The following is a 21,253-nucleotide window of genomic DNA, read 5'->3' on the forward strand; positions in this document are numbered from 1 at the left end:
TCTACTTCCTCTGGAAATTGCATACGCAGACTATAATCTGTCAACGCATCAGCAAGAAGAAGAGGGAAGGTAAGAACCTAAGTACATCGATGATGAGGATTGGACTGAACTACTAGAGCAATGGGCATCAAAGGCAGCAATTCAGAGGACCCAGTCAGCTGCTAATTCTCGTACATCAGATCCTGATGGCAAAGGGATGCACAAGCATTGTGCAGGTCCTCAAAACTTTTTAAAGATTGAGTATGATATGGTAATGATAAACTGTTAAACCTCTCTTTTATGTTTCTATCTTAGTATAAATCCGTAATAAACATACTTCTGTTTTTTTTTCTTTTATTTTGCAGATGATAGCATCTGGTCTTGATCAACCACCACCTTTCACGGATCTTCTGAGGAAGACTCACACTTGTAAAGATGGAACTTTCATTGATGAACGAGCTAAGTCCCTTGTACTTGATGTAGAGGAAGCTGTTACACTGATGATGAGTGATGATGGATCACCCACTTCTGTCAACCAAACTGACCCAAGTGCTGCTACTCCTACCCACATTCTGCTAAACCAAGAATATCTCAAGGTACTCTTGAAATAAATTTCACTTTTGTATTACGTGTATGATGTTTTCTATGATGTCTGCACTTTTCATTTTGAATCCATAAGAGAATGTTAATTGTTTTGATTTAGTTTTTGTTGTGATTGTATGTTTTTGACTTCTGGTCTGAATATTTGTCTTTGATTGTTGGTTGATACTCATTTGGTTTTATATCCATTCACAGCGGGGTAAGTCAAGCAAAGGACGCATTTATGGAATAGGCAGTGTTGAATACCGAGATTTCAATCCTTCTGAGACTGTCCCAGCTTCTCTTCAACGCAATCTCGACATAGACTTGCATATCTCTGGTTTGGAAATGAACTCTGAAACTGTCAACACTAATGTTGAAACGCTCAAGGCTGACATGACGACACTCAAAGATGATATGGTTGCCTTGAAGAGTGAGTTCAAGGACGAGATGGCTGCAACACGAGCTTCACTAAATGTGATTCTAGAGGCTCTTGGAGTGAATTCTCCTACTCTCCAACAGGTTAATCATACTCAACCTTCTGTTCCTGCTGCAACACCTAGTAATCCCACTGCCCTGAATGTCACAATGCCTAATACTGCCTCGACCTCGACTCCACCTTTGACTCAAGCTCAACAAGCTGACTTTGAACAATGGTGTGCTACTCGTGACCAAAACTTTACAAGCACTTAGATAAGTGGTGTGCTTGATTGTTTATCTTTTACTTTTAGCTTTGCAAAATATTTGCACCTTTTCTAAGACTTAATCGGCTTTTGTAAGTTTTTTGGTATATCTTGGATCTCTTTGTAAAACTTTGGAAATCTATGGTATTGTATTTTAAATTTTATATTTCACGTTTTCAGTTTTTATAATTTCTATTTCACGTTTCCGATTTATAAATTTAGGGTAAATGTTTCAATTTTTTTATTGAATCTGCAATCCACGATCAGTCACATAAATATTTGTGACATAGTAATTTTGTCACAATGGCCATGTCACGATGGTTCGTGGTTAACAAATGCCACTGTTTAGACACAAGTTCTTCGTGTCTACTTTATTCACTGAATAGACATGAACAAAATCGTGGCTAACTAACTATGGAAATAAGCCTGACCATTTCGTGGCGATTGCTCTCACGAAATATGCGTGCCAAAATCGTGGCTAACAGACCACGAAAATCTGCCTGGCTATTCCATGGCAAATATTGTCACGAAACACGCATGCCAAAATCGTGGCTATAACGTCACGAAAAGCCACGAAATATTTTAGTCCACGATCGTATAGACACGATCTTTTTCTGTGTCATGCCGTGTCTATATGGTCATATAGCCACGAATATATGTCCTTATTCACGGAATGTTCCATGGCTATAGGCTCTGTTTTTATAGGTTATACATTAAATATAGGTTGGTTACAAAAAGACGTTATAGATTAAGTGGTCAATCCGTGGACTATATGAATACACTTAAGAATATACCAAAAAAATTTCTTAAAGATAATATTCCAATGATTTATACAATTTCCTAAATAAAATCTTTAGTATTTCATGTATTGTTACAAAATATATACTGTTAGGCATAAAAATATATTCTTAGCATAAAAAAGAATAAAGTCTTGGCAATTTATCACACTTAATCGTGATTTCCGAGATCTTATTGTGCAACTGAAAATAAAATCTTACCTAAGCACAGGTCATATTAAAAAACTTTCACCAAACATGTTCAAAAATTAAAATAAAAACAAACAACAAACATAACCATTCATACATAGAATTACAAAATTAACAATATAAAACTTACAAAATATGTATTTTTTAATTCATTATATTTAGCATATGATTTTATTGCATAATTTTTTATCCAAAATAATTTTTAAAAATAATCATATAAATTATATTTTATTCTAAAATTATAATATAAATAAAAGGAATTTCAACCCGTGCTCAAGCACGTGTCCTAATCTAGTTAGGTGTATTAGGGATAGTATTGATTAGTATTAAAATAACAACAAATGAATCTTCAACCCAAAGCAAAAATCTTCTACATAATATCCAAATATAAGATCTTCCGAATAAAAAAGATATTGTTAGCAATATATATGGGTTATTTTTTGGTTATAAATATCCCTTATTATTAAAACAGAAGTATATTTGCTAATATAACATTTTTTTTGTAAGGTATACATTATAAGTACTTACTATTTTAATAAATATCACAACTTAAATCTATTATTTGTAATATCACAATCTAAAGTTATATGTATATCATTTCTTTATAAACAGGTGCAGATGTTATTACCTACTAGTGTTATGACCCGTGCCATACACAGGTAAATTTATGTATTAGACTGTATTTTATCAAAAGATTTGTTGTATATTCACAAAAAAAATTCATTATTCATTGAAGAAGTTTGAGATGACTAAAAGTTTATTTAGTTATGATTATATATATATATATATATATTAAATGGATAGACCTATAAAATCGAACATTGTATTTGAAAGTTTATTAAGCTCTATTAAAAAAACATATTGGTATCTCTTATAAATAAATATTAATTATAGTTAAATTAAGATGACAAATGATTCTCTGGCAATTGGAATAAAGAGGACTTTTAACAACAACAAAATAACATTATATTAAAAAAAAACAAAACAATATACAGTATGTATCCACCAATTCAACAAATTTTGGTGGCCTCCTGTATATCTCGTCGTATGTAAAAGGTGAAGGATTACTCTATTTTTTCACATTTTCTCTTATGCTTTTCTAGATAACACATGCTTCTTCCAAGCTTTGATTAGTTTTCTTTTTCTTTTTAATGTGTTTCTCTTCCAAAGTTTTTTTTTGAGATTTGCTTGGAATCCTATCAAGCAATGGAACAAACGTTGATTAGTTCCTTTTAAAAAAAAAATTGGCTCATTACAACTGAACTATTAATGAAACTTGAAGTAATTAGAGAAAAAACATAAATTAACGCATGAGAACTATTGCAAACACCTCTGGAATTTTTGCCATTCATATTGTTTCTCTTTTGTGGGCAAAGAATTAATCTTGAGAGACATGCAAGTCAAAGAAAGTGATATGAAAACTGTTTAAATTTATTCATAAAAACAAATGTTGGAGAATTAGGCATGCTTTTTTACTCAGGAATTAGCCGCAAACTGGATCAAAAGTGAGTGAATATCATATACATCAAAGTTCTCAGTAAATGAAACTAACGTTAAAACAAAAAGTTCAGAACTTTAAGATGTAAACCTGATGGATAGGACCAGCCAGAAGATATCTCAAGTTCTCAGCAAGAAGACCAATCTCCGTCGTTATCGCAGAGCAAATTCTCTTCCATAGCTATTCAAGAAACAAAAACAAATCAACCCAAATAATCTGAAGAAAAACAAACCCAGGATTTAGAATTAGGAGAGAAACAAAATCAACGAACCTTGGAAGATTCACGACGAATGTTAAGCGTCATCTTATTCTTGTTGATGTTGTTGTTCTTCTTGTCTTGTGACAATCAGTTCATTAATCAACCCCAAAAAAACTCAATTTACCAGAACCTTCTCCTTTCAATGGTGTTCCTGTAACTCGATCTTTACAAAAAATTTTGATGTAAGGAACTATAGTTCTGCAAATTCAAAACCCCAATAGAGAAACATTTGGATTGGAGAAAAATACAATAAGAAGAGGCAAGCGATAATGAAACCCTAAAATCAGAACAAAGCTTTAATTTTTTTACCTGATCAAGGCAAGCAGAAACATGAATCAGAAATAGAAGAGATGAGAGCTTTTTGTATGAAATCATTTGTGTTTTATTGTTGAAGAATTGAGAAGTGGACATAATGAGATCGCGTGGGGGAAGCGTTGCAGTTTTTTTTTTCTTTGGAAGCGCAGTTTTCAATCGATTTTTTTTTGTTAAATTAAATTTAATTGTTTTAATAATTGTTTTTAAAGCTAAAATAAGGTGAAAATTTGAGACTTTTGCCAGATGTCACAAGGAGAGAGATTTCATTATTATTTATCTATTAAAATGTATAATTAGTTATATGATAAAATGAGTTATAAACTTGTAATTTTATAATGGATTATGGATTAAATGTAAAATAGCAAAATTATATGATGATACTGTTTAATACTACAGATATATTAAAAATTTATTTAACATGTAAAAAATATTTTTTAAAATTTTGTATAGAATAAAATTCAATCTGTGCTGTAACATGAGTACTAATCTAGTCAAAGAACACGTTCACCCAAAACATATCAACGGTGGTTAACCTATTTAATATAGTGCATCTAAATTTTAAAAAAAAAATCATTAAAAACTAGGAGATACTATGAAATTAATGTTCATTTTCTTAGATACTTGTTACAAACATCCAATTTCAATTACACAAATTAATAACTTACGTACATAGTGAGTAGAGTGACAACATGGGGACTATATTAAGCCGGAGATGGAAAGACAATAAGTGGAAACTTGCGGCAGACATCGAGTCCTGTTGTTTCCGCTAGATCATATTCATCCCCGGAAACTCGGGCATCCATCCTCCAGTTGAATCGGTTCACAAGGTTAGCTAGTGTCACCTCGACCAAAGCCAGCGCAAATCCGATCCCAGGACACATCCTTCTTCCAGATCCAAATGGAACGAGTTCGAAGCTTGTTCCCCGAAAATCCAAAGATGAGTTTAAGTGCCTCTCTGGCCTAAACTATTCTGCATCTGTCCCCCATGACACAGTGTCTCGTTGAATAGCCCATGCATTGACTATTACCTATATAGAAGACCTCCACTAGTATTTTTAGATACTAGCTTATTCATGATTTAGTGACTAAAAGCAATAGAAAAAAAGAAGCAAAACAATCACCTGTGTGCCTGCAGCTATGTCACATCCTCTTAGGTTGACATCTTCAGTCAGTAGTCTTGGAACTAGTAACGGGAAAGGCGGATGCAACCGAAGCCCCTCCTTAATCACCGCTTTTAAGTACTTCATACCCTCAACATCTTCTTGTGACCTATATAGATTAGTCCCCGACGTTGCCTTGGTGCGAATCTCCTCTTGGAGTTTCTTCATGCGTACCGGATGTCTAATAAGCTCTGTCATTATCCATTCTAGTAGTGCGTAAGTTGTGGTCGTTCCTCCCAAAAACATATCCTGGAGGAATGAAAAAGTTCATTGGTTCATTGTTCCAACATACTAAAAAGAATGCTATTAATGGCTTATATATATGATGTTACCAAGATTATGAACTTAATGTCGCTTCGTCGGACTTCTATTCCATTTTTCTTTTGTCTTTCTAAGGATAGCATTATATCAACTAAATCATGTGTTGGTTTATCGGCTTCTACATGCTCTTGCACCACTTTGTCCATAAGACCTCCAAATTTTTCACTCGATTCCTTCAGTTTATCATCAAGACCATTGAGTTTATCAATCCAGGCCAAACAGGGAATATATTCACCAACTGGAAACCCGCCTACAAGCTCCATGATAGCCCTCACTTGATTCTTGAATTCGCTCATGCTTTCCTCATTGCTATGTTTTCTTCCCAAGGAAACTCTACTTGTCACATCGCTCGTCAGTGTCATAAGAAGCTCGCTTAGGTTTAAAGGTGAAGTACTAGAACTCGCTTTTTCCACACTCTCCATCATTAGACTTATCTCTTCTTCTCTTACTTTTTCAAAGGATTGTACCATTTTTTTACTTAGTAGGTGGATGACGCATACACTCTTCCTCACAAAACAGATTTATTATTATCATCAATTAATTAATATATATATATATATATATATATGTATGAACTTTGCAAAAAGTACCTTAATATGTCTCCAATATTCACCGTAAGGGGAAAAAGCCACGTCTCTCCCACCGTTCATAAACTTTTCGACCACTTTTAGTTTTGGGCGGTTTGCAACCTTAAAATCGTGTGTTTTCATGATGTCATGAGCTACATCAGAGGAGGAAACTACGAGGACCGGAACGCGACCGAAATGAAGGAGCATGAGTGGCCCGTACCGGAAACTGAGGGAACGAAGAGAACGGTGAGGGTGGAGGCTTAGCTGGTGGAGGTTACCGATCACAGGAAGTCGCCACGGAGAAGGTGGTAGGTTGATTTTGGTAGCGGTTCGTTCGAGTAGTTGTTTAAAGAGAAGTAGTGCTAGGATTGTTGTTAGGCAGGGAGAGATGATTATCATTTCCATTTCGTACTTTGAAATCTACATCCAATTTCTCTCACTCGTTGATATATTTAGGGGACAATGAAAAAACAAACTTTTTAACTACCACCAGCCACCAGGTGTTTGTTCCACCATGCGTTAGACAATAACAAGGTGTTATTCAACTATGGATTTTAATAGAACTTAAATCTTTGGATAATTTGTTCTTATTCAACAATTGAATTGAAATTTATGCAAATAGGACATGCTATTTGTAAATCATGTTTGTGAGGTTTTATATTTTAATGTTGATATGTATTCAACCAAAAATTTTGTGCTTCATTTAATTTTATTGTTATTCAAAACAAAATAATTATTATTTTTTGATCGAGATGATTATAATAAGTTCAAATCATATAATCATATGAGTATGTGGTAAATAGTTGTCGATGTTGGTGTTGGGATACAAACCAAGTCCCACATTTGATGTTTAAAAAGACTATCATTAATATATAAATGGTTAGGATCAATTCACTAATTGTCAATTGGTTTTAGTTGGAAGCCAAAATAAACCTAAATTTAACAGTTGCGTCATCCGATCGTAAGGGACTGAAATGGACAGTCACGAGTCTTATGACATAGCCTGGTTCATCTAAGCTAGTCTCCTACCATAAACCAAAATCTATAATACAAAAACCAAAAACTATAGTTCAGAAACTATTAAAACTTATAAACATTCATGGTTTAAGAGGTGTTTCAGATGAAGTTATGTATATCATTAAATTAGTGTTTAATTAAATGACCTTTAATTTTATTGAGATTAACCGTTTATACTGTCATTTATTAAAATTTATTGACGAACTCAAATTTTTTGAAAAAACTAAAACAGCAGGTTTCTTAAGTTATAGAACATTTTCCAAAATTTCCAAAATAGTTTCTATTTGTTTTGAACGCGTCGAAGACTTAAAAAGAAACAAATTTGCATTTGTTCAATCACCCATATGTGCTGGTCTGCAGAGAATATTTGTTGCCACCTTACTCGTGAGTTGCTAGTTTATGAGAGAGTTAGAGACAAGTGTTTCATTAGATGTCATATGGAGAAATTCATGCACATGAAATAGATCATGCATCCTTGCATTTCATACGTTTATATAATATGAATTCTAAAGAAGAAGCGAACACAAAGCTATCAAGTAATACAGTGGGTGATCATTATAAATTGACACATATCGTTAAAAAATATGTTCATCGCATCCTCCATATGACACCAAATGAGACACTTGCCTCCAACACTCTCGTAAGCTTGGCTATATGAAAAACCGCATTTTGGCTTGGTTTCTCGCGTCCTAGCACATTGCGCAAGCTAACAATATCAATTATGAAGTAGAGAAATTGCCTCTTTTTTTTTTATAACAATATGAAGATATTACAATCTTTTCTCCCCATATCGGTGGCGCGCTTCATATATTTAGAGAAAATTCCATAAAAATTCTATAACTAAATTACGATAAACTTTTTAATACCCCAGAATCTTCAACCTCATTTTACTACGCCATGTTAACCAACGTTAAATACACTTTAATGATCTGAGATTGATTAGGCGTAGTTGGTGGAATTGAGGGATGTGATCGATGTGATTGACTAGTAATACGCTTTCTTGGTCGATATGGGTTGATGCCTTCATCATTCTGTCATATTAAAGCAGTTTACATGTAAAAAAAAATTCTCTTAAGAAAGGTTCTTAATACACAACATGTTATAGAGGAATAAAAACATTTAAGAGGCCTTCAAAGTTTGTGTGATGGTCCTTGATTAACAAAAGATTCATTTTTGCGAGTGGTACTGTTATGTCTTACCTTCTTACAATTATCACATGTAATTGTTATGTCCTACCTTCTTACAATTACCACATGTAACTGTTATGTCCTACCTTCTTACAATTATCACACGTAACTATTTTCAGTGGACCCAGATCCTCGGTCAAAGACTCGGAGCATTAACTTTAGATCCGACTTTAGAACACATGTCATTAGCAATTTAGCATTAGGGGGAGTCGAAGAGCTCGAGGCTAACATGGTCCGGCTCGGGAGTCAAGGAGAGCTCAGGCGTCGAGGTGCACAAGATGAGGAGGCCAGGGTCAAGCAACGGGATTCGCGGCTCAAAAGAAGATTTGGGCAACATAGAGATTCAACGGTACAAAATAACTGCAAAGATCGAAAGAGACACATTTATGGAGAATAATTGTGTTTAATGTCTAAATTTATTATATATTTTAGTATGAATATAGGGTTTTGTAATCACAAAAGGACACACGATTTCGAGGCAAGAAGCTTAATAATACATAATTTATACTACAAATTTGTTGTTGAGATCTGACTCATTTCTAACCACAAAGATTATCGTGTGTGGGATCTGACTCCCACATTTAGCATGAATCGGAAAAAATCAAAAACAAAAAAAACTTATATAATTCACTTAATTTGTTATTTCACATGAGGCTCTTAGAGGGTGTGTATCAGTCACATCAAACTAGAAAAAGGGTATAGATTGTGATCTGAGATGCGGTAGTTGTGAGGATACCGATGAATTAATTAATCATGCAATGTTTGAATATCTACCAGTTCGTCAAAACTGGAAACTATCTCAAATTCCTATATGTTCCCTGTATGAAAATATGGATTATCTATTATGATGAATACCTAATGGAGTATACGCCTCATCATTTCTCTAAATATTGTGGTATGTATGGAAAGCAAGTAATGACAAGGTCTTTAAAAAATGTGGGAATAAACACCCTTAAAGTGTTAGCCTTGGCAGAAACCGAGGAAAAAGCTTGGCAGTTAGCCCAAATAGAGATTGACACGGATCATTAGGGTCCCATGGCTGTTGAAGACCCACCACGGCTGAGGTTTGATTCAATTGGATTTGGCGGTTCAGGTGTAACGCCTGCGAACTAAAAGAAGATTCATAATGCGTATTCATTTTTACTGTTCCATTTGTTTCTCATCAATTTTGGGAAGGAGCATACTGTTTCTCATTTGGTGAAGAATGTAGATGAATGATGTGGAAATAATATTACTTTTAAATGGTAAAAAACAGGTCCGGCGATGGGGTGGTGCAAGAGGTGCTTTTGCACCATGTCAAATTATTTTTGAAAAAAAATTACAAGGTTTTAGGCCCTCAACATTGAATATTTTGACAAAAAAAACACCCTAAATTTCTGAAAACTACAAATAAGATCTCCAATTTAAAAAAAAATAAAAAATTTGCACAAGGTTCAAGGAAAACTTGAGCCGGCCCTCGTAAAAAAATTGAAGAATGAAGAGTAATATCACATTTCTCTTTGTTCTTTTTATAAATCATGGTTATTAATTGAAACCTATATTTCCAAATGACAAAGCACCAACTATGAGGGCAACAAATCTGCATTGAAGCTTACATCCTTTATACAATGAGGTTAGAAACTTCAGTCTGATTGAAGCTGATAATAGAGATGTAGTTTTTTTTTACTGACTATTCTGTAGATGGTGTTTTCACCTATGGAGTGATCAAATTTTTTAAAGTGTATGTAGGCCCACAATGAAGATTTTTCAATTTTCTCTCTCTTAATTTTCAATTTTATTTCTAGTAGTGTGAATATAAAAATGGGAAAAATGCCAAAAAAATCTCCAACTTTTAAATTTGGGATAAAAAAGCATGAATTTTTGAAATGTCATTTAAATCACAAAGTTTAGTTTGACTTTTTAATAAAATAGCTAACTTTTATTGACTGAGCCATTTAAAACATGCGTTAAAGCATACGGGGTTCTATTATATATTCGTACCAAACCGTATTATATGAATTTTGTAACTCGCTTTTGAGCTAATCTTATAAATTAAAGATGTTAAAAGAGAAAAAAAAAACATTTTGATGTGTTACATTATTACCTGTATTATTGGCATGTACGTTGAGTTTTTTCTTTTTTTGAAAAAGAACTACGTTCAGTGGGTTGGCAATTTGAAAATGACGGAAGGATCATTCTTCACTAAGAAAAAAGAATAAACAAGAAGATATATATATTTGTCGCGTTTTTCACGATCGTATGTTCAATAGTCCAAGAAAACGACACTGAAGAGTGGACCCTTGAATTATTTTATCAACTTGTAAGTCTGTGAGACTTCAGAAAGAAAACAAGAAAAGAAAAAATGATGGAACACTTCTCTCTGCTTTATAGTTTTCTTCTGGTTCTGGCCATCGTTTTGGCAACAAGCTACTACACTGATGCCTTCACCAGAAATGATTTTCCAAAGGATTTTTCTCTTTGGTGCCGCCACCTCTGCTTATCAGGTTTAGACTCTGCAGTCTCCTACGTCTATAGCAATTTTGTCTTTTGTTTTTTTGTTCGTTTTATTGTTTAGTCTTAAACATTTTGTGGAAAAAATAGTGGGAAGGAGCTGCTGATGAAGCCGGAAGAACTCCTAGCGTCTGGGATACAACCTCCCACTGTTGTAAGCTTTTTTTATTTTTCTTTAGTCATTCATTATTCGACGTTTATACGAGAATATTCATAGATCATTGTTCAAATATTTAAAGATAATGGAAGTAATGGAGGAGATATAGCATGTGATGGGTATCACAAATACAAGGTTTCCTCTTTTTTATTATTCTTTGTCTTTTACTTGGCAAAGAAGTTATCGGCTCTGTTATTTTTTCCAATGTCGATGTTATTGTGACTTTTTTGCAGGAAGATGTTAAGCTGATGGAAGATATGGGCATAGAGGCATTCAGATTCTCTATCTCCTGGTCAAGACTTATACCTAGTAAATGCCTTCTTCCTGGTTTCTTTGTTTGCAAGCAACTAAACGATATTGTATCTAACCTTTTAAAAGCCTAGATGGGAGAGGACCCGTTAACCCAAAAGGTCTACTGTTTTACAAGAATCTCATTAAAGAACTACGAAGCCATGGTGAGGTTTTCTTTTCTCTTAATACTTAAATTTTCCTTCTGTCTTTAAATACTTTGATCCAAACTAAAGCCAATTCAATATAGCTTCTAAGAGGAATTTTTGGCAAAAACTATTTAACAGGAATTGAACCACACGTTACACTTTACCACTATGATCTTCCTCAGTCTCTTGAAGATGATTACGGAGGATGGATCAACCGAAAAATCATGTAAAGTATTAAAGAAGATTCTGGTCTAACAAAGTCAAAATTTTAAATTTAATTTTGTTATATATCGCAGAGAGGACTTCACTGCTTTTGCAGATGTTTGCTTCAGAGAGTTTGGGGACGATGTGAAGTTGTGGACTACGATAAACGAAGCTACAATATTCGCCATTGCGTCTTATGGCGAAGGAATAAAGTTTGGACACTGTACTCCTACCAAATATACTAATTGCTCTACCGGAAACTCTTGTACAGAAACATATATTGCAGGCCATAACATGTTGCTAGCTCATGCCTCCACTTCAAGTTTGTATAAACTAAAGTACAAGGTATACATACATATATAAATGTATGTTTCGCTCTTAAAATCTTCAACCCGTATGAACATTATTTATATGATGGTGCAGAGTAAGCAGAGAGGATCAGTAGGCTTTAGTATATTTGCATTTGGGTTATCTCCTTATACAAACTCCAAGGACGATGAAATCGCAACTCAAAGAGCTAAAGCTTTCCTCTTTGGCTGGTGAGGAATAAATAATCTTTTCTTTGTTTCAATAAACTTGAGGACAAAAAATCTGAAAGATATATAATTCAGGATGTTGAAGCCTTTGGTATTTGGAGACTATCCAGATGAAATGAAGAGAACCTTGGGGTCAAGATTACCGGTTTTCTCAGAGGATGAGTCGGAACAAGTGAAAGATTCATCCGACTTTATTGGAACCATTCACTACACCACTGTCTATGTCACAAACCGACCTTCACCTTCTATCTTTCTTATCAGCACTAACAAGGTCTTCTACGAAGACATGGGCGCATTCATTATCTGTAAGCCTTATTTTCATCATATCAGTAAATTGGAAACTCTCTCTTTTTAGCTGATAAATCTTCTTCCTTGGACAGCCACTGGTAATTCTTCATCAACCGAGGTGAGGCCTCTTGCAAATCTGCATATGTATATCTATGTGTGTCAAAACCTCTTTGTTTGATCTTGAATCTGAAAATATTCCTTATTGAATATGCTTTTATTGAAGTTTGATTTCACTCCATGGGGTCTTGAAAGTGTTCTTGATTATCTAAAGCAGAGCTATAACAATCCCCCAATCTACATTCTTGAAAATGGTACTCTTTATTTTATTTTTGTCTTCTTGCATGTTTTTGTCTTTTTGTAACCACACCTATCTGTTCTCAAAGATTCTTCATATCACACTAAAAAAGAAAACAAAAACAGGTAGACCCATGAAACACGATTCGATGCTACAAGAAACACCAAGGGTTGAATACATTCAAGCTTACATTGGTGCTGTGCTCAACGCCATCAGGTACAATTATCCTTCTTCGTCTTTTAGTTCATCATATTACATTGATGTGTTTTAGTGGTCCGATGTCCCACTTTCATTATGGTTTACTTGACACACTGTTTTTGAAAAAAATCTTCCGACATGATCAGGAATGGATCAGACACGAGAGCTTACTTTGTATGGTCACTGGTTGATTTGTATGAACTAGTGGGTGGATACAAGCTGAGCTTTGGAATGTACCACGTGAATTTTAGCGATCCTGGTCTCAAGAGGTCTCCAAAGCTCTCCGCATCATGGTACACTGGTTTTCTCAATGGCACAATTGATGTTGCTTCTCTGGATATTACTCAGTTGAAAAGCAACTTCTCTGGCTCTTCATCACTGTAATGTTATAAAATTAACGACTCTTGGTTCAGCTGTGATCCTGATTTGGTTTGATTTTATCTGTTATGTTGGCAAAACTCATTGAATTTGAAAATGGTGGAAGACCAAAATAAGTTGTACGGATTCTAAAACTTTAAACAAAGACAGCACTTAATGTTTCATTCCAATTGGCTCAAAATTTCAACATCTAGCATTAACCTTTGACCAAAACGCATCCTTAACCTATAGAGTGTGAAGCAAAACGAGTGCGCATATGACATTCATTGTGTTCGTACAAACCAATTACACATAGAAAACATACTCAAAAAGTCTTAAGTTAGACTTTTTCTTTTTCATCTGTTAGCAAACCAGTTTAACGTTTCAGGTGAAAATTATATTACGTTAGTTTAGGCTAATCTTCTATTGGTCGTGGTTGTCCTATAACAACAAAGTAAACCTAATCTTACTAAGAGTCGATGGTATAACCGAACGTAAGACCCAAGGATGATGATTATTGGCTCCTACTATGATGGAACAATTTGGAGAGAAGGATCCAACAAGTGTGAGGCACTTTGTGGCCAAAATGGGTAGACAATGCAGAAATAATATCTAAAGCATAACTATGAACCTCAGACTTCCTTGACATTCGGAGAAACATTGCTGTCCACATTCCAGGTGCAAGCTTCACCGCCTCACTCAGACACCTGAATCCATTGCTCACTCTTTTCATTGTCCCTTCTTCCTGCAGATTTGAATTATAACAGTTCTTCAAAAGACTTCATTGCGGAAAAAAAAAAAAGAAAACGGAAGGTTTTGATTATTACTGACCCTGAGATTGACAGTCTTGTTGAAATCAAAAGCCTCTTCTTCCAGGAAAATATCGACCACTCTGATTATGTCCTGAAGAAGGAAGACCCGAACTCTCTGCCCTTTCTCTGATAATATGAACAATAGCAGATCTTCCGTGGCGGAAACTACTGAATGCATGTCGAATGATTTTAGTTCCGATGATTTCTTCAATGTTTGATCTTCTGGAGAGTCTCCTGAAGTTGCAGAAGCCTGTTCGGATATTGCTGCTACCTGGAAAGAGAGAGTTTGTTAGCCACATTCTTCAGATTACTCAAATAATGCTATAAAGAGAAGGTTTATATGAGGGGTACCAGGCGTTCAAGTCGATTCCACCTTATTGATCCGTCATTACAAATGACAAGTTCCCTCAGTATTTTCCTCATATCGGGGCTTGGATCTGCTAATAGCCTCCCGATTACAAATGGATATGAGCTGTCGATCACTTTAAACTCTGGATCAAGAATCTTAGCCGTGCCTTCTAGTGAACCAAGGGATCTTATGACAAGAGCATAATCTGGAGGCAGCGAAAAGTTGAACTCATACATAACATCATATAATTGTTCCATCACCCCCTGTACAGCAAAAAGCAAGGATTATGGTAGATGGCCACAATCATATCTTTCAGTGTATGTGTCTATCGGAATTAACTTGTGAAGATACCTGGAAATCTTGTGAAATTCTGGTAGTAGAACCAAATGAAGCACGCAAAGCGTTTGAAACCGCTTGAATATCGACCCCTTCAGGCAAAAACCCCAAGGAAAGGAAATCATTTGCCAAACTTAGAGAATCACGGTTGACAAAATGCACCAGCTGTAATTGAAATAGAACTAATCAAAATCTACAAAGTGATGCAAACCACAATCGCAGATGGAAAATTTATTCTTATCCCATCTGTAATAGAAAGATGCTGCATGTAGTTTATTTTTAAAGCAAAATGCAAAACTGAAGAAGAAGCTAGAAAGACCGCAAGCATATAAGACATAGAAATGGAAAGAATAAACAGAAGTAGAGCTTACAATTTGAATCAGTCCCACACGGTAATGGCGTGGGATATTCCCCATCATCCCAAAGTCAAAATAAACAAGAGAGCCTTCTTTCGTAGCCACAAGATTTCCTGGATGCGGATCAGCGTGAAAGAATCCAACCTCTAGAAGCTGCTTTAACGAACAGGATAAGCCCTGCGAACCAAACCAATACAAGGTTCTCAATGAAACATTTACAGGCACCTAGCCATACTAAGTCCACCCCTATCTCTCAGAATCACACAGTTCTATCTACAGATTCATTTGTCACTTTGTGAGGGATGGACATTAAACATTTACCGGAACCTAGTTACTTTTCTACCTGATCAATCAAGTCCCTTTTATCGAGGGAAAACCTTCTCAGCTTAATTTCATCTGTTAGTTTTATGCCATCGATCCACTCCATTGTGAGCACTGCCGTGCGTGTAAAATTCCAGTAAATTTTAGGAACTTTGATGTTCTCTGCTCTGTGATTTCTGGACTTATTCCTAGGTCCAGCGTTATCGTTAATCTGCTCATTCCCTGTAAATGTTCAAAGTATTGTATTTGATCATCTTATATCAGAAGAGTGTGCACAATTTTAATCAAGAGAACCTACCCAAGTCAAAACTGTATAGAGAAGCAAACCGTTCTGCATTTTTCGCCTCTCGAACGTAATCTATTTCATCAAACATATGTCTGACCTGTTCATCCAAGAGAGACATGAACACGTTCATATAGTAGAGGTAAGCAGGAAACTAGTTCGAATATTCCATATAAATGACTCACCATCTCATTCACCGCCACCAAAAGATCCTTACGGGCTTTTGCGAATCGTTTCAGTTGTCCCCCGATCATTTTGAATAAGAGGGCATCACGTGTTAGAATGAGTGACATTCCAGGTCTCTGAACCTTAACAGCTACCAACTGTCCAGAATGCAGATGAGCTGCAATACTTAAGGGAAAAAATGAAACAATTAGCTTCTAGCAACTCTAAATTGAGAATAATGGAAAGGAGAATAACGGTAGAGACCAAAAGGATAAAAAAATAGCCGACCACAGTTAAAAGGTATCTAACCTTTGTATACCTGACCCAGCGATGCAGCAGCAACAGGCTTAAGACTAATATCTGCAAAAAGTTTTGACACTGGAGCACCTAGTTGCTCTTCAATACATCGCATGGCAACAGTAGTTGGAAATGGAGGAATTTGGTCCTATAATCATTTAGAAAAAAAACATATTATCCAATTACTCGAGCACAGCCACATGGATAACATGAAAGAAAGAAAGATTCCCCACCTGTAATTTTGAAAGTTCTTGGCAATATACAGATGGTAATATATCTGGTCTCGTGCTCAGTGCCTGTCCAAGCTGCAAGTCAAATGATATATTATTAATAAACAAGGACATCAAAGAAAAGACTATTTTCGTATGCTAGAGGAGTATTGGAATAGCACACAAGTAACATGCCTTAATGTAGAAAGGCCCCAAGCTGATAAGAGTCTCACGGAACTGCATCCAAATTGTGATAAAGTACTATCAAATAAATTATTGGCTGAGCCATGTATCCAAAAAGTACTCTTCATGTTAACTAATTAAACAAGTACTAGAAAACAACAAATTTTCATAGATTGCGAACTTGCAGACCTTGACAGCCCGTTTCCTCATATCCTGAACAAAGAGCTGCCAAAAGGCAAGCTTCACCACATGGTATGAAATGATTGCAGCTCTATACAATGCCAAAAAGGGGCCAAAACGATACACTGCAGAAAAACTTTTCGAGCTATATGCTCCAAGAGCTTGTCCAAATTCGGTTTCAAGGGATTCTCTCCGCAACTTTGCATAATCTGATGTAGGTATTCCACCATGTACGCTGGTAAAGCCTGATGAATACCTGCACATCCATTAAAAAAAAAATGATTAGCCAAGTAGAATATCCTGAAATCCTCCACAGGTTGTGTATCCGTAACTTATCCAGTATGAACGAGAACTCACGCTCTGTGTTGCAGGTAGAATGGTGAAACCCATGTACTTGTCGTCTGTCTTGAGAAGCCATCATCATTCCCTCTCGATACGTACTCCCCATGCTTGAAGTCAATAGTTTTGTTATCACGTAACGCTACAACTATAATAACAACATCAACATCAAAAATTCAATTTCCAAAAAAGGAAAATCTCAGCAGCATTATCATATCATATAAACCTAATTCACGTCTTCTACACCCTGGAGCTGATCTAGAACAGTAAAAAACTCCACTGAAGCTAAAGCTTGTACAACAATGGGATTACAAAGCAAAGAGTGATCACTAAATCAGCATTACAAAACTAACAGCCCAGTTTCTAAAATTTCCCAAACGCAGAAATTGTATGTTCTCGTGATAATCACAAATCCAGTAAAATCAAGTGTATTCTCGAATCAGAAATCCAGAAATTTGAACGCGAAAATCATCCACACCAGCAATTTCTACCGAATATGCAAAACATATAAGGAAGAGAAGAAAAAAAAAACGCACTTCCCCGGAGAAGCGACACCCGGCGGTGATGGCGGAGAGCAACAACGACATTCCTCATCGGCTAACAACAACACGAACGAGACGACGACGAGGATCTATTGAGTCGAACAGCATGCGAAAATCCCATAGTCCGTCTGAGTTCACACCACTTCGTAGCTTCTTTTTTTTTGATGCACTGAAACTGTTCGATAAAATGCGTAAACGAGATCCTCCGTTCGTAGAAGAAGCAGAAGAAGAAAGTTTTTGAGAGTAACAACGTAAGGAAGCAAAACAGAGCCCAAGGACACCGAGTGAATTAGTCGCCACGTCCATGACACGTGGTGAATTCCGAAGCAGTCGGCTTGATCAGGCCCATTAAACTTAGGCCCATGAAACTAAAACCAGAGTAAGGATAAGAATACTCTTGTTTCCAAACCGAAGTTTTAAAATTTTCAAATCGGAGTAGGGGATAAATCGACGATTTCTTCTCTCTCACACGATATACTTTTAACCTTAGTCGTCGCCGTCGTCGTCTCCGGCAGAGCAAAAAACACCGATCCGTTTAAGAGATGAAGAAGTCAGTGGATCTAGTTCCGGCGAGGGTTGTATTTCTCGCAGCAGTTCACGTCATCGCCTTGGTAACTTTTTTTTTTTTCACTTTGTTCTTTCCTTAATGCTCTCTCTCTGATTCGAATTTGTTTTCGTTGATCTGATTTTTTTTGGGATTTTTGGTGTGTAGGTTTACTGGATTTATAGATTGGCATCAGATCGTCCACCTCAGAGAAAAAAATTCTCAGTAGAAGGAAACTTCGATTCTTCATCGATCGGTATGTTTCGTTTTTTTTTCCCCAATCTGTTTTGATGAGTATGTATGGAATTTGAAACTGATGTGTAAGGATCTTGATTAGTTGATTATGGATACACTTTTTTAGTGTTTTGATAGATTTTTTGTTTGTTCCAATCATTGTTTCATTAGGCATCATAAACATTTAATATAGAGCTGTGTACTTCAAAGTTACAAAAACCAAATTTTTTATTCTATGCTAAGGATCGGGGGATGTGTTCTTTGTTCTTTCTTGGTTGGCCTTGTCCACTCACTTTTTCTCAATTTTTATAGTTCTGCAGCACCATTGATTGATATGATTAGTTTGATTACTGCAACTAATTGATTGATTTGATTATTGGTTGGTCCTGACTCTTGTTCATTGTAGGGGGTTTCTTTTGTTTTTTGTTTAGAGGGTGCCTTCTTGGTATGTTTTTAGAGGAACTGTCACATTTTCGTTGGTAAAGTTCAAACTTATGGACAAGAAACAAAGAAAGTTGTAAAAAGGATTTGATTGATGATGATGAGTGTGACCAAAAGTAAGAAGAAGCAATTGTAGTAGATATGGTTATTATAACTGATGTTGAGTAAGTCGACCAAAAGAAAGACCCAGACGAGGTGTGTGTGTGTGTGTGTTTTTTTGTTCAGTGGACTTATTATATAGTCAAAGGTCAATTCTACTTTACTCTCTAAATTTAGGGGAGTTCTTGGACTTAGGATTTTCAGATTAGATTTTTTCTTTTGGAGAGATTAGTGTTAATCAACGGGGAGGTTAAAACTTTTGTCAAGTTAGTCACAAACCCTAGTGTGTCCATAAGTCGTTATAGCTTTTAATATCTCAAACCAACTCTTTCGTCGAAATTAAAGAGGTTTTGGTGAAGAGAATTAATGTAGATGATGATGACCACGTCGGGATAAGAAAACGACGACTTCTCTAGTGTGTGAGACACTGCAATTTCACATGTGTTTCATGAATAATGCGTGACAGATGCATCTCAGTACCAAAACAACTAAACTCCGAAAAGGGCAAAACTGTTTTTAACTAAATGCCATGACAATATTTGTTTACTTTTTCTTTATCAAATTAGTCCATTACAACATATTCTACTAAAAACAAATTACATAAAATGATAGATAGCCGAAAATTATATTATATAGATCCAAACGTGGTGGCTGAGTCAACCAGTTAATGTGTGCTGGCTTGGATTGTAGCCATAATAACAACAAAAACAGCTACGTGTTTCCAAAATTGTTTATGCTCCAATGACACCTTTAGTTAATCGTGTTAATCACATTTATGATACCAGTCACTGTAATAATGAATTATTGTCAGAATAAAGCAACATATGCTATCTTCTTTTCTCCATCACATATACTTTTTCCAAGTTCTAGCCACAACCACAGAAAGAGAAAGAGAGAGAAAGAACAAGCCATCAGCCATGAACCAAACCAAAACCTCCACCGACGATAAAAACACCAAACCACTTCCAGCCTCCATCGTACCGGAATGGACAACCGAAACAATCAACGGTGGATCCTTTCGCCACGTTGACCTCAACACGGGAACCAACGGCTGGGCAACACCACCAGGCAACGTCTTCCCTCTCCGTTCCCAAAACTACTTCACCACCAAACAAAAAACTCCCGGCGGAGACTACCTCCTCTCTCCCGCCGGCGTAGACTGGCTCAAATCCAGAAAAAAACTCGACCACGTCCTCTCTCGTCCAGACAACCGTGTAGCACACGCAATCAAAACCTCCCAATCTCCTAACAGCTTCATCTTCGCCGTAAATCTCCAGACCCCAACCAGAGAACATTTTTGCAGCTTGGTCCTCTACTTCGCAACACAAGAACCAATCCCTTCAGGCTCGATCCTCCACAAACTGATCAACGGAGACGACACGTTTCGTGACGAGAGGTTTAAGATTATTAGCAATGTAGTGAAAGGTCCTTGGGTTGTTAAAGCAGCGGCTGGCAAGTTTGGTGCGTTCGTTGCTGGCAAAGCTTTGAAGTGTAGTTACTACAGAGGAGCTAACTATTTCGAGATAGATGTTGATATAAGTAGCTCGGCGATCTTGACGGCGCTTGTTAGGTTTATGTTGGGGTACGTTACGAATTTGACGATTGATATGGGTTTTGTTGTGGAGGCGAAAACGGAGGATGAGTTGCCGGAGAGATTGATCGGTGGTGTTAGGATTTGTCATATGGAGTTATCCTCTGTGTTCTTGGTTGATGATGATGATAAGAAGAAGGATGATGATATGCAACGGCGGAGAATGATGGGTGCGGCGGAAGGAGAGAACACGGCGAGGATGTGATTGATAAACGAAGTCAATGTTTTTATTATTAAATAAATTGATCTGAGTTGTAGAAAATAGTTTAATTAATATTTCAGTTATTTTGTTTCCACGATGAGAACAAGGTTTGAGATTCTTTTTTGTGTTTGACTTTGTTTTGTGGACTAAAGAAATTTTTAATAAGGATTCACTTTGAAATGAGTTTTGAGTTAGAAGAAATTATGAGGGGAAATGGTGTGTTTCACACCCTCAATTTTTGTATACAAAACGACG

At 36.0% G+C, this 21,253-nt stretch overlaps 6 protein-coding genes and 1 long non-coding RNA gene across 19 annotated transcripts; 4 read left to right on the plus strand and 3 right to left on the minus strand.

The window, feature by feature from the left end:
- Positions 1 to 344: 344 nt before the first annotated feature.
- Positions 345 to 1,251, plus strand: LOC147939822 (uncharacterized). The gene is made up of 2 exons (XM_087461047.1): positions 345 to 575; positions 775 to 1,251. Exons 1-2 carry the CDS (start codon positions 345 to 347, stop codon positions 1,249 to 1,251), a joined length of 708 nt encoding a protein of 235 aa, XP_087317173.1.
- Positions 1,252 to 3,768: 2,517 nt separating this feature from the next.
- Positions 3,769 to 4,431, minus strand: LOC109126043 (uncharacterized). Its single transcript, XR_002033119.2, has 3 exons — positions 4,294 to 4,431; positions 3,997 to 4,147; positions 3,769 to 3,905 (listed from the first exon to the last, which is right to left on the minus strand). It is a non-coding gene; the product is annotated as an uncharacterized LOC109126043 (long non-coding RNA).
- Positions 4,432 to 4,887: 456 nt separating this feature from the next.
- Positions 4,888 to 7,033, minus strand: LOC104706814 (cytochrome P450 71A14-like). Its single transcript, XM_010423045.3, has 4 exons — positions 6,371 to 7,033; positions 5,792 to 6,283; positions 5,421 to 5,708; positions 4,888 to 5,327 (listed from the first exon to the last, which is right to left on the minus strand). Exons 1-4 carry the CDS (start codon positions 6,752 to 6,754, stop codon positions 5,265 to 5,267), a joined length of 1,227 nt encoding a protein of 408 aa, XP_010421347.2. The 5' UTR covers positions 6,755 to 7,033; the 3' UTR covers positions 4,888 to 5,264.
- A 3,793-nt stretch (positions 7,034 to 10,826) lies between these two features.
- Positions 10,827 to 13,700, plus strand: LOC104706815 (beta-glucosidase 8-like). 10 transcript variants are annotated; one of them, XM_087463312.1, is made up of 13 exons: positions 10,827 to 11,036; positions 11,134 to 11,197; positions 11,283 to 11,335; positions 11,434 to 11,509; positions 11,584 to 11,655; positions 11,776 to 11,863; positions 11,934 to 12,186; positions 12,265 to 12,380; positions 12,453 to 12,682; positions 12,758 to 12,783; positions 12,889 to 12,976; positions 13,086 to 13,176; positions 13,305 to 13,700. In XM_087463312.1, exons 1-13 carry the CDS (start codon positions 10,971 to 10,973, stop codon positions 13,540 to 13,542), a joined length of 1,461 nt encoding a protein of 486 aa, XP_087319438.1. In that variant the 5' UTR covers positions 10,827 to 10,970; the 3' UTR covers positions 13,543 to 13,700. The 10 variants fall into 10 exon arrangements, 8 of the variants coding, with proteins under 8 accessions (XP_087319438.1, XP_087319439.1, XP_087319440.1 ...); XM_087463313.1 differs by having other exon boundaries at positions 11,434 to 11,492; positions 11,579 to 11,655; XM_087463317.1 differs by having other exon boundaries at positions 10,863 to 11,036; positions 11,434 to 11,492; positions 11,957 to 12,186.
- Positions 13,701 to 14,000: 300 nt separating this feature from the next.
- LOC104706816 (uncharacterized) lies at positions 14,001 to 18,312 on the minus strand. 4 transcript variants are annotated; one of them, XR_015564624.1, is made up of 14 exons: positions 17,882 to 18,312; positions 17,364 to 17,493; positions 17,016 to 17,262; positions 16,839 to 16,880; positions 16,668 to 16,739; positions 16,447 to 16,582; positions 16,158 to 16,315; positions 15,988 to 16,072; positions 15,712 to 15,911; positions 15,384 to 15,545; positions 15,028 to 15,104; positions 14,679 to 14,939; positions 14,347 to 14,598; positions 14,001 to 14,260 (listed from the first exon to the last, which is right to left on the minus strand). XR_015564624.1 is itself a non-coding variant. In XM_010423046.3 (14 exons), the coding sequence occupies exons 1-14, from the start codon at positions 17,937 to 17,939 to the stop codon at positions 14,030 to 14,032; spliced, it is 2,184 nt and encodes a 727-aa protein (XP_010421348.2). In that variant the 5' UTR covers positions 17,940 to 18,312; the 3' UTR covers positions 14,001 to 14,029. The 4 variants fall into 4 exon arrangements, 3 of the variants coding, with proteins under 3 accessions (XP_010421348.2, XP_087319433.1, XP_087319434.1); XM_010423046.3 differs by having other exon boundaries at positions 15,028 to 15,177; XM_087463307.1 differs by lacking the exons at positions 16,668 to 16,739; positions 16,839 to 16,880; positions 17,016 to 17,262; positions 17,364 to 17,493; positions 17,882 to 18,312 and having other exon boundaries at positions 15,028 to 15,177; positions 16,158 to 16,323; positions 16,447 to 16,580.
- Positions 18,313 to 18,359: 47 nt separating this feature from the next.
- LOC104706818 (uncharacterized) lies at positions 18,360 to 19,377 on the plus strand. The gene is made up of 3 exons (XM_087463325.1): positions 18,360 to 18,498; positions 18,600 to 18,687; positions 19,072 to 19,377. Exons 1-3 carry the CDS (start codon positions 18,430 to 18,432, stop codon positions 19,146 to 19,148), a joined length of 234 nt encoding a protein of 77 aa, XP_087319451.1. The 5' UTR covers positions 18,360 to 18,429; the 3' UTR covers positions 19,149 to 19,377.
- LOC109125855 (protein ENHANCED DISEASE RESISTANCE 2-like) lies at positions 19,358 to 21,178 on the plus strand. Its single transcript, XM_087463321.1, has one exon. It carries the CDS (start codon positions 20,030 to 20,032, stop codon positions 20,999 to 21,001), a length of 972 nt encoding a protein of 323 aa, XP_087319447.1. The 5' UTR covers positions 19,358 to 20,029; the 3' UTR covers positions 21,002 to 21,178.
- Positions 21,179 to 21,253: the final 75 nt, after the last annotated feature.

This window comes from Camelina sativa, chromosome 8 (genome assembly GCF_030686135.1).
Source record: "Camelina sativa cultivar CO46 ecotype springtype chromosome 8, ASM3068613v1".
NCBI classification, from domain to species: domain Eukaryota; kingdom Viridiplantae; phylum Streptophyta; class Magnoliopsida; order Brassicales; family Brassicaceae; genus Camelina; species Camelina sativa.

Bases quoted from the DNA above. Each gene is read 5' to 3' on its own strand.
- LOC109125855 (XM_087463321.1), top strand. From the start codon at position 20,030: ATGCTATCTTCTTTTCTCCATCACATATACTTTTTCCAAGTTCTAGCC.
- LOC147939822 (XM_087461047.1), top strand. From the start codon at position 345: ATGATAGCATCTGGTCTTGATCAACCACCACCTTTCACGGATCTTCTG. The intron at 576-774 runs GTACTCTTGAAA...ATCCATTCACAG, and splicing joins TAAACCAAGAATATCTCAAG to CGGGGTAAGTCAAGCAAAGG.
- LOC104706815 (XM_087463312.1), top strand. From the start codon at position 10,971: ATGCCTTCACCAGAAATGATTTTCCAAAGGATTTTTCTCTTTGGTGCC. The intron at 11,510-11,583 runs GTAAATGCCTTC...TTAAAAGCCTAG, and splicing joins CTGGTCAAGACTTATACCTA to ATGGGAGAGGACCCGTTAAC. The intron at 12,187-12,264 runs GTATACATACAT...ATGATGGTGCAG, and splicing joins TGTATAAACTAAAGTACAAG to AGTAAGCAGAGAGGATCAGT.
- LOC104706814 (XM_010423045.3), bottom strand. From the start codon at position 6,754: ATGGAAATGATAATCATCTCTCCCTGCCTAACAACAATCCTAGCACTA. The intron at 5,709-5,791 runs GTAACATCATAT...TCATTCCTCCAG, and splicing joins ACATTAAGTTCATAATCTTG to GATATGTTTTTGGGAGGAAC. The intron at 5,328-5,420 runs GTGATTGTTTTG...TCTTCTATATAG, and splicing joins ACATAGCTGCAGGCACACAG to GTAATAGTCAATGCATGGGC.
- LOC104706818 (XM_087463325.1), top strand. From the start codon at position 18,430: ATGAAGAAGTCAGTGGATCTAGTTCCGGCGAGGGTTGTATTTCTCGCA. The intron at 18,499-18,599 runs GTAACTTTTTTT...TTTGGTGTGTAG, and splicing joins CAGTTCACGTCATCGCCTTG to GTTTACTGGATTTATAGATT. The intron at 18,688-19,071 runs GTATGTTTCGTT...TGTTCATTGTAG, and splicing joins CTTCGATTCTTCATCGATCG to GGGGTTTCTTTTGTTTTTTG.
- LOC104706816 (XM_010423046.3), bottom strand. From the start codon at position 17,939: ATGAGGAATGTCGTTGTTGCTCTCCGCCATCACCGCCGGGTGTCGCTT. The intron at 14,940-15,027 runs GTATCTTCACAA...TTTGCTGTACAG, and splicing joins GAATTTCACAAGATTTCCAG to GGGGTGATGGAACAATTATA. The intron at 14,599-14,678 runs GTACCCCTCATA...CTCTCTTTCCAG, and splicing joins GGAATCGACTTGAACGCCTG to GTAGCAGCAATATCCGAACA.